General features: G+C 48.2%; 1 protein-coding gene across 1 annotated transcript; it reads left to right on the plus strand.

Annotated features, from left to right (window-relative positions):
* Positions 1–2: 2 nt before the first annotated feature.
* CIAPIN1 (cytokine induced apoptosis inhibitor 1) lies at positions 3–6,765 on the plus strand. The gene is made up of 9 exons (XM_065641142.1): positions 3–79; positions 2,132–2,307; positions 2,608–2,760; positions 4,152–4,228; positions 4,502–4,670; positions 4,879–4,952; positions 5,283–5,398; positions 5,913–5,982; positions 6,566–6,765. The coding sequence occupies exons 1-9, from the start codon at positions 3–5 to the stop codon at positions 6,674–6,676; spliced, it is 1,023 nt and encodes a 340-aa protein (XP_065497214.1). The 3' UTR covers positions 6,677–6,765.
* Positions 6,766–10,612: the final 3,847 nt, after the last annotated feature.

Genomic DNA, 10,612 nt, shown 5'->3' on the forward strand with positions numbered 1-10,612 from the left:
CGATGACGTCACGAGGGCAGGACGCGGCGGTGACGACATCAGATCGAGACGAGGCGGCGCGGGGCGGACGCGTCCGAAGGTGAGTGCGGGCGGGCCGGGGGCTCGGAGTCTGTTCCGCGACCCCTCTTCTCTCCTCAGCGCGGGGGCGGTGAGAGGCGCTTCCCGCCTTGGCCAACACTCTTTTTTTTTTTCCCCTTAAAAAGGCTCTGCCGAGGCCCCGCGTGAGGCGGGGCGGGCAGGATTCCTGTGTGAGATTGCTCCACGTGCCTTGTTCCCGGCCCCTCGGAGCCGTTCCCGGTGGCGGAGCGGTGCGTTCTGCCCGCTCTGTGGGGTGTATTTCAGACACGGCCTTGGGCCGGCCCCGGCCCGCCGGGAGCTGCGGGTCGCGCAGGAGGCCCGAGCTTGAAGTTGTGACGTGCTACATGCGGTAGCTTCTTAATCTGTTGAAGCTGGAAACCTCCAGTATTGTTTAAAGCCCCTTCCTTGCCCTGTTGTGGGCGGTGGTGTTCCTTGAGGACTGTTAAACGTGTGTGACATTAAGATAAGGCCCCCTCGCCACCCCCAGGGCCGGGTCTGCCCCGGTCCAGCCCTCGGGCCTCCCTGGCAGGCTGGGGTAACGGGGGGATCCTCGGTGGGGAGAAGAGAATCAGGGGACGTCCTGAGCTGGAAGGGACCCACAAGGATCATCGAGTCCAACTGCTGTCCCTGGATATGACAACCCCAAAATTCACACCATGTCTGAGGGTGTCATCCAGTTGTTTCTTGAACACTGCCAGGCTTGGGGCCGTGACAGCTCCTTGGGGAGCCTGTTCCAGTGCTCCAGCACCCGCTGGGTGAAGAACCTTTTCCTCATGTCCAACATAAACCTCCCCTGGCTCGCTGTCCTCACTGAGTCCTGGCCAACGCGGCACTCAGGTGCTTGAGAAAGCCAGGTCGTTGTCATCCAGGGCTGGAGATACTTAAAAGGAAGACAGCTGATACACCAAAACTTCTAAATTCCACCTTCTACTAGAAAATATAGACAGTAAAAGTATCCTCCCCCACTGCGCCCCTGGCATCCCATTAAGAGCTTGACTGTGTGTTCTTTGACAGTAACTCCCAGCCTTTACACTGACTGAAGGCAGATGTAACGTCATGTCTTTGAGGGCTACAGTAGCTTCCTACTGCCTTTAATTTGTGTCTCAAGGGATTGATGGAGGCTCTTGTTGATATAGTTTGGGCTCTGAGTGGTCTTGAAAGGTGACAACCTGCTGTTCTGAGAGGAAGATGTGACTTTGGATTTATTTTTTTTCCACGTTAGCCTAACAGCTTATGTATCTTTTGAGGTTTTCAACCTTCTTCCTGGGAAAGGTGACTCTTCAATGGGATTAATGTGTGTGTTTACTAGTGCTCCTATTTGTTGTAGTTGCTTAGCTTGCTCTGCATATGCATTCAAGGCCAGCTGTGAGGTGCTCTAACCTGTAGTGTACATCCAAGATCTTCCAGTCCGTACTTGGTTGGTGCTGTGCGCTGTGTTAGAGCCAATTCCTACCAGAGTAACTCAGACAAGGTGCAGAGTTCTCCCATTCTGAACTTCTTTTCCCTTCTTCCTTCCATGTAATTGCTCACCCAGTGCCACCAATGATAAGAGCTGAAAGAGTCTCTATCTAGAATGTTGGAAATGCCCGAAGTTACTTTTTTTTTTTATGTACTGCAGAAGCAAACTCTGCTAGGCCATGTCCTGAGTAGGAGAGACAGGACAGTGTTTAATGTCAAATATTTGTCACTAGTCTGTAAATCCTGAAATCCTGTGTATGTCTCTATTCAAATCTTTAAGAAAAGCAGGTGAGTTTGGTTTGGTTATTTTGTTTTATTTTATTTTTTTAAGCATGGCTTGCAGTCTCCCTTCAAAACTAGTTTCTGAACTGAAGAGAAACTGAATTATGCCCTTAAGTGTAGCTATTTCTCAGTGTCATGTTAACGCTTAGCTTGTGGGAACTCCGTGCTGCCTGTGTCCAGAAAATAGTCCCCATTTATTAAAAAAAGTTGATGCTTTGTGATTAAGTCCCAATCCACAAAAGTTCATGCTGTGCTTGGCACTTACCCTCCCTCTCTGTCTCCCCTGACCCATTCCTCTCTCTGCCGTTGTCAGGTTTGTTGCTGCTGCAGAAATGGGGGAGTTTGGAATCACACCGGGCCAGCGTGTGGCCGTCATCTGGGACAGCTCCTCGCCAGTTGAAGCCTTGAAGGATTTGGTGGATAAAATTCAGACACTGGTGGGAGCTGATAATCGTGTCGCAGTGGAAAACATTAACCAACTGTTTCAGTGTAAGAATGAGCTTAATTTTTCAGTGTTTCTTTTAAAAGGAGAGCGTGCATCTGTTGCGTGAGCTGATTTGTAAGTCAGCATTCAGAACAATAGCACCTACTGCTAACTCTTACCACTGGCAGTAGAGCAAAGTAAGTGAGATACCTTGGTCATGCTTCATACGACTGGGGTCTTTAATCAGTTATTGCTGTTATACGCAAGTGTGAGGGATGAGAAGCGAGGTGGAACTGATGTATTAAGCAAAGCTCTGTGTGTATATTGGTAAAATTGTACCATCTTCCTCTTTTTTTTCTTTTCAGCGGCTCACAGAGAGTCCAGTTTCGATGTAGTTCTCTCTGGTGTGGTACCAGGCAGTACTGCTCAGCACAGTGCAGAGGTACTGGCAGAAATAGCTCGGATACTTAAGCCAGGGGGCCGTGTCCTCCTGAAAGAACCAGTGGTTACAGAATCAGGTGAGAGAATCCACATCAGCTGTGCTTTCACAGCAACATAGCAATTCATGTGAGCGTTAGGCTGAAATGGAAAGCTCAGGAACCCTGACTGACGTTCAGAGATTTTAGTTCTCCTGACACACTAACCTGAATACCAAGGGTTTTGTCATGTGTTTAAGCTGGTATCAGTCAGAGATGTTTGCAGTCACTCTCCTACTACCAAAAGTGCTGGGTAGGCTTGTTCCTAAACTACGTTGAGAAGCTCAGTGGACACTGGTCTTTTCCTAGGGCATGTAATGTTAAATAGTTACAGGTGATGTGTTTCTGAGAAGCTTCTGAAGTGATTTTAAGAACAGGTGACAAATGCTGAGAGAGGCTGTCCCAGAAGCCAGCTGAGAAGTAGTTATTCAGAAAAGGTAGAAGTGTTTGGACTAAGTTTTAAGAGTAAAGCCAGAGCACCTGCCATGGGACAGCTGGAGGAACACACAAGAAGGTGAACACATGATTATTGCTCTGTCTTATACTTGACCTTACTGTCATAGGGAGCTGGTTCAGGATGGAAGTGGGAAGTAGTACACCACCAGATAAGAATAGAAGCGTTTATGCTGACAGTGTTTCTGTTGGCACAGCCTGCAGTGCTGAAAATGGTGGTGTAAGTGGCAGCAGAAACACTTACTTCAGGTCGGGAAGACTGGTCGATGCTTTGAAGCTGGCAGTGGCTCTGTGGTACAAGTGGTACCTTAGGAGCAGGGGGGAACGCTTCTGGGTCAGAATAAAGAACATGCAAAGTCTGGAGGAGAAGAGATTTCTCTTTTCTAAAGTCACATCTGACAGGCTGGAATTTGGTGGACTTGGAATAAAGTGCAAGTGGGACTAGTGAGAGAGGGTGAATGGATTCTGTTCAGCACAATTCTGTGCCCAGGCAAATAAGCCTGTAATGAGTTTCTGATTAAATGGTGATTGTAATAACTTTTGCCTATGAGAACAAGGCTCTTGAATGTTACGTTTCTGAATGTAATGTTCATTTAGGAGTCCACGTTTTGAAAACTTCGTGAGCTGTTCATTTTAACATGTGAAAATATTTTGGGTGATTTCGTTTGGGTTTTGGCGTGTTGTGGGGATTGTTGTTGTTGTTTTTCTTTTCTTGGTGGGTGTTATTGGGTTGAGGAAGGTTTTGGCCTATAGAGAGCAGATCTGGAGCTAGAATGGCTTGTGATGCCAGGTTGTTATTTTAATGAACAGGCTATTTATGCTCTTTCTGGTTTGTTCCTGCTGTCAACTAGAAAGGGCCCAGTTTGAAAGCAGACGTTTTTCTTGAGTGCTTCCTTCTAAAGCTCCTGCTCTTCCAGGTTTCTCAGTGACCTCTGTTCTTGTTCTTCTCTCCTCCTAATTCCTACTTTTGTGTCTTTCAGAAAACAACAGCAGAATCAAGACAGCAGCCAAACTCCCCATCGCTCTGACTCTCTCTGGGCTGGTGGAAGTGAAGGAGGTATGTATGTACTAACCTCTTTCAGAAACTCCCTCGTGCAGTTACCTTGAAATGTAGGTGACGATTCCTGAAGACTTCTGGGTGACAAGGTGTTTAGGTACCCTGGTTTACTGTAAATGTCCATGGACACTGCCTGCCACAAACTTTAGTTACCGCAAAGACAGTGTTTTCTTTAAGATTGAAAATACCAGTTGTCTGTGCTCACTGGAATGCTGAACTGGGTGCTGAAATAAGAGGTTTTGTATGAGGTTAACCTAAAATCTTCCACTGCAGCTGCAAAAGGAAGCGTTGATGCCAGAGGAGGCCCAGTCGGTCCGAGAGCATTTTGGCTACCAAGGCAATGACCTTGTCATTGTTCAGATAGAAGGCAGGAAGCCCAATTTTGAAGTGGGATCCTCAAGTCAGCTCAAACTTTCCTTTGCCAAGAAACCTGGTCCTTCAGGTAAGGAGTGATGCGTGCTAAACATCTGGATTTCCTGCCTCTTGAGTGGCAAGTGTCCCTTGGAATAGAGAGGCAGCTCTGGGGTAGGGAGTACTACAGTAACAACCTGTGAAGTGTGATTTTCCAAAGTTGTTTGAAATCTGTTTGCTGCAAGTAGATGGGGCAAAGGCTGGAGTAACTACTATTTCTTCCTTTGTTTTGGCTCCAGGAAAACCCTCAGTGGACCCAGCCACTGCCAAGCTGTGGACTCTGTCTGCCAATGATATGAACGATGAAGAGATGGTATCTGGTTTTATTTGTGAGGCTTCGCTGTTGTTCCTTCTCTCTCCTCTCTTTTCCTACTCTAAGTAGTTTCAGTCATGCCTCTTGGGAAGCTTTACAACTCCAGAGGTAGAAACCATCCCGAGGGTAAAATAATCTCATCTACTGTGTAAGGTCTTGAGAGCCAGGGGTGTGGTGAGGGTGGAGAGGAGACAGGGATAAGAGGACACAGCTGCAACACTCGAATGCTGGTGCTACTGATAGCACCGTTTTGTTGAACATAACACCACAGTGTCATTCCCTACTGCCAAATCAGTTTCCTGGATGTTATCTTCCATGGTATGTTTTCAGGATCTTCTGGACTCTGATGAGCTGCTGGATTCAGAGGATTTGAAAAAGCCAGATCCATTGTCCCTCAGAGCTCCATCCTGCAAAGAAATGGGCAAAAAGAAAGCTTGCAAGAACTGGTCAGTGCTGGGATTAGTGTATTGGTGAACCTTTCAACTGTAACATTAAACACTTAGAGTAGGGTGGATTTTAAAAAGGTTGTAGACACTTTGCTGTTCCTCAGAGCATAATTGTCTTGGGTCGTGTCCTTTGATATCTTAGCTATTTGAATGTAAATCCAAATACAATGAGAATTGGCTATCCACACCAAAACTGCTACAATTTACCACACTGCTATGATCAACTGCACAGTTTATGCAGCCTTGACTAAAACCCTGGTTTCTCAGATTTCAAGGACAAATAGCACACAGAGCAAGTGCTGTAGAGTAATTTCCCACGTCTCAGGAGTGTTTCAGCACTTGTTAAACAAACCATGGTGTTGAAGGGCAAAGTGAAGAGCGTGAGAATCCCAGAGACAGCTGTGTCTTGTGACAGAGAGCAAGGGCTGTTGGGTGTGAGTAGGGCTGGCACAAGTGTTAGTGACTCATGACCTTTAAGCAGAAAGATGCAGGTGTCTTCTCTATTTTTCTGCAGCACGTGTGGCCTGGCTGAAGAGCTGGAACAAGAGAAGAAGAGCTCACAGCCCAAATCTGCCTGTGGAAATGTAAATAGTCATTTTTGTTTCTATACTGTGGTTTGCAGGGTATGATTTATGTCTTAAGAACTGAGATCTCTAGTGATCGCTCCCTGAGCTGGTTTACTGCTTCCAAACACTGCTTGTGCAGCTTCTGCAGAGCCTCAGCCTGCTGCCCTGTGCCCATATGCTCTGTACCAGTGTGTGCTGTCTGCTCCAGCACCAGTGCCGCTCTTGCAGGAGTCAACAGGGAAGAGCAAAACTTTGCCTCCCTGCTCATGTCTAACCAGTGATCTGCTTGGACAAGATCACCCTGTGGGAGCCCCAGGGGAGCTGGTGGCGGTTACGGGGCTGCCCAAGCCCAGCTTGCAGCCATGCCCACGTGCACCGGCTGGGGTGGAAATTCGCCTCTTCCACATGAGCACAGTGCCCTGCAGAGCTCTGCTAACCGCGCTAACCAGGCATGTGTTGAGAGGAGGCAGAAGGGAAGTGGTTTCTGTGCTGATAGATGCTGTGGAACATGCCATCTCTTGAGCTGGAAAAAACGTATCACAGGAGGAGAGAACTGAAATTTGCCCCTGATAACAGAAGGTGCTTTTCTTTCTCTTGCCAGTGCTACCTGGGGGATGCGTTCCGCTGTGCCAGCTGCCCGTACCTGGGGATGCCTGCCTTCAAGCCTGGGGAGAAGATTCTCCTGAAAGAGAACCAGCTGCACGATGCATAACAAAGACATCTCTGGATGTCCTGCGAATGACTCCTCTGCTTTTCCATCAGCCTGAGGTTCTTCCTGCAGTCCTCCTCATCTTCTTAAACTCATGTTCTCTGGCCAATACTCTTTGTGGGGAGGGACATGGTGGGCACTGACGCTGCTGTGAGCTCATCACTTGTAACCTGCCTGATCATCTTTGGTGACAAGTGGTCTCATATGTATTAGACTCCATGTTATGCCTTGTTTTAGCTGGCTTGACTTGCTGGCTGTCACAGCATGTCCCACCAGCAGAGGGAAGTGGAATCAAGTGTCAGATTGACCTCGTGCATGTGGCAGGGACAGGTACTTCTCCACGCCCGTGTTGTGCAGCTCTAATTTGTCTTGATTAATCAGCAGCTGCGGGTCAGCTCTCAGGGTGACACCGGGCTCCTGCTCTCTTTGAAATTTGAACCTGCAGTTCCTTACCAGGTGAAGGTGGCTCAGCAGCTCCTGTTGCAAGTCAGGAGCAGTGAGTACACCTAGCAGTATGTACTCATAGCAGCCTACATGAACACCTTGGTCTGGCAGGCATGATGAATTTCCAATGTTTTGGGAGTCCGCTGTTGATATCCCCTGCTCCTGTCTGTTTCCATCAAAATGATAAAGATTCACTTGCACTGAGAAAACTCCTGCCCCTAAGGCAGGGAGCAGATTAAACAAGATCTACCTTGTCCTCCCACACCTTTCTGTCCAACAAGAGCTGATAACACAAGGGCAGTCTGAGATTGTCGCCTCTCTTGGCGGTTACCAAGTGAGTTAGCTGCAGTGTCCAGTAAGTAAAAACATAGCAATAACTTAATTTCTAGATGATCTGTGGTCACCATCTGCTCCCGCTCCGTGAGATACTGACTGCTCTTTATTTATTTGCGTAATTACTCTTAGTGAAGCATCTGTGCAGGTGCAGGATGCGGGAGCTGTTCACATTCTGTGCCAGGCCTGCTTCTTACCCAGGGAGGGAGAGGAGGAAAGCCCAAAGCCGGCGTCTCAGCAGGGGTTGCTTTGTCTGGAGGTCTTGCTCTACAGGATGTGACTGCTTGGCTTTTTTTGTGCTACCTGGGTTACACACTAAACTGATGGAGGGAGCTGGGATGAAAGGCTGTTCTGTTCTTGAAATAAAGTGACCAATAATAAAGTGTTTAAGACTGCTATTAGTAGTGTTCTAAGCGCGTCTTTCCTTCTACTCTCAGTGATTTCTGGAACCGTTGAGATGTTGGGTTACATCCTGGAGTTCTCCATAAATAGTTCCACTGAAAACATGACTTGCATACATGATGCCCACTGGAAAGAACAAAATCAAGCTGCCTAGATTAACGTTGTTATTCAGTCTATCAGACAGAGGCTTTCTCTGGGTTGAGTAAGGAGCAGAAGGCTTGCAGGGAGAGAAGAGAGTGAGCCCTCGAGGTGTGCAAAGCATGCTCTGCAGAGCAGGAAATAAACCTCTCCTTGTGCCTGGCCTGGACATCCCTAGAGCTTCAGAGGTGTTAAAGTCCAATGAACTTGCCAGCAGAAATACAATTAATCACCCAATGAATTAATTGCTCTTTTTTCCCACAGCAAAGTGAGGTCAATGCCTTCCTCAGCCTGAGTTATTTTCTTCCCTCAGTGTCTTCGCCTTCTGACTCTTCTGGTCTCTCTTCTCCTTTTCTTTCTCCACTCCACTTCCTTCCACCTCTCTCTTTTGGTTCTTCTTTGCCTAATTTTCTTCTGTTTTCTCTCTTCTCTCTGCTGGCTTCTCTCCTTTTTCACACCATCCAACTATACTACAGTCCTCCCCACTACCACCCATCCCCATCCTTTCCTGTTCTTCCTCATCTGCTCCTGGGCTTGTTTTTTCTTTTGCCCTTTGCTCGTTCTGGGTTTTCCCACTGTGTTCTGGGTCACGTCCCTGTTCTTTCCCACGTGGATTCCTGCTGCTCCCCCACTGGGCAGGGAGTCTGGTGGAGGCTTGGGGACCACATCAGGCAGCAGCTCCTGGGAAGCTGCAGAGACCTCCCCAGCTGCCCCCCCCACTACCTTTCTTCCATGGAAGCTGAGTAGCTCCTTCATGCTCTCCTCAGGTGCAGGCTGCTAAGATTCTGCTCTAAAAAAAACAAAAACAAAACCAAACCAAACAAACAAAAAAAACCCCCTCAAACTACCAGCACTTTTACTTCTGTTTCTTCACCTGACTCAGGCTTCCTCCATGCAGTGGGCAGAGCTTGTGGGGCAGTAAGGATGCCTCCGTGCACCTGCCACAGAAACCCATCACGGATGTCTCACCGACCTGCCTTGAGCACACATGGGGACAATGGATACCTCTGTACAGAGGTGGCACGTATGCGTTTGGGGCAATGAGGGTGTTGTGTTTATTATCTCTTTATTCTCATGCGCTTGCTGCTGATAGCATCTTTCTGAGAACTGAAATTCAGAGGCTCAGCCCTGGCCATAGCTGCTTCACCTTTTTGAAAACAGTGGATGGACAAAGACGCTGCCCCCACTCTTCCTGCCTGCGCTTGCAAAAACCCTCAAGATCTTGTCTCAGCTAGTTCCCCAAACAGTTGCGGCTGCTTCACCTCTTTTTCACCCACGTAGCTGCTCAAAGGCTCTTTCACGGCTTCTTTCCTGGTTCCTTGTTAAAAATATTATCCCATATCTGAGCCCCACTAACCTTGGGCATAAGGGACAGTGCAAAAACAGCACTATGAACGTCCCAGCTTTCTCTACGTCATCGATTAATGACTCTTTCTCAGTGAAGCAATGGGCCTCTCCTTTTCCTTCCTCTTCTTTTTAGGGCATGTAAGCAAATGCAGGGCCTTCACAGCCCTTTTTAGTCTGAACACATTTTGTACCTTGGCTTTCCAATTTTGCCTCTGCAATTTAGTGATCATGCCATTCTGTTCATGTCCTTTGTGATTTTCCTTTCCTCATGGCCTTCTTTTTTGACCAGTGGGATGCTGAAGAACTCATTTGTAGCTCTATTTGCCCTCTCTGAAACTTCTCCTCTTGCCTCTGCAAAGGATAACTGGCTGCCAAGGCTTTTTATACAGCTCTCAGGTTCCCTGCTCAGCTCTTCTTGGAATCAAGAGCAGTCACTCTTAGTTGAAGTCGTCTCTTTTTAAAGCCTTTTCTCCTTAAAATATCAACATTGGTCATTTCATGCTGCAGGAACATGAGGAGGGCTGTGCTGGGCCAACCCAAGTGCCACCCAGCCTAGCTATACAGAATCATTGAAACGTATTGAGTGGAAAAGACCCTTAAGATCATCGAGTCCAACCATTAACCTAACACTGCCGAGTCCACCACTAAACCAGGTCCCTAAATGCCACGGGATGGTGACTCCACCACTTCCCTGGGCAGCCTGTTTCAATGCCTGAAAAACCTTTTCGGGAAGAAATTTTCCTAATATTCAATCTGAACCTTCCCTGGTGCAACTTGAGGCCTTTTCTTCTTGTCCTGTCACTTGTGACTTGGGAGAAGAGACCAACACCCTCCATACTACAACCTCCTTTCAGGTAGCTGTAGACAGCGATAAGGTCTCCCCTCAGCCTCCTGTTCTCCAGGTTAAACAGCCCCAGCTCCCTCAGCCGTTCCCCACCAGACTTGTGCTCCAGCCCCCTCACCAGCCTTGTTGCCTCCTCTGCACTCACTCCAGCACCTCAATGTCTTTCCTGTAGTGAAGGGCCCAAAACTGAACACAGGATTCCATGTGGGGCCTCACCAGTGCCGAGTACAGGGGGGACGATCGCTGCCCTGGTCCTGCTGGCCACACTATTCCTGATACAAGCCAGGATGCTGGTGGCCTTTTTGGCCACCTGGGCACACTGCTGGCTCATGTTCAGCTGGCTGTTGACATAAAGGTGGCCAGCAGACCCCCATTGATCCCTTGTTGGACTTATGTCCCACCCCAGCCTCCCTGGCTGCCCCAGCACCTCG

Source organism: Caloenas nicobarica, chromosome 9, assembly GCF_036013445.1.
Source record: "Caloenas nicobarica isolate bCalNic1 chromosome 9, bCalNic1.hap1, whole genome shotgun sequence".
NCBI lineage: Eukaryota > Metazoa > Chordata > Aves > Columbiformes > Columbidae > Caloenas > Caloenas nicobarica.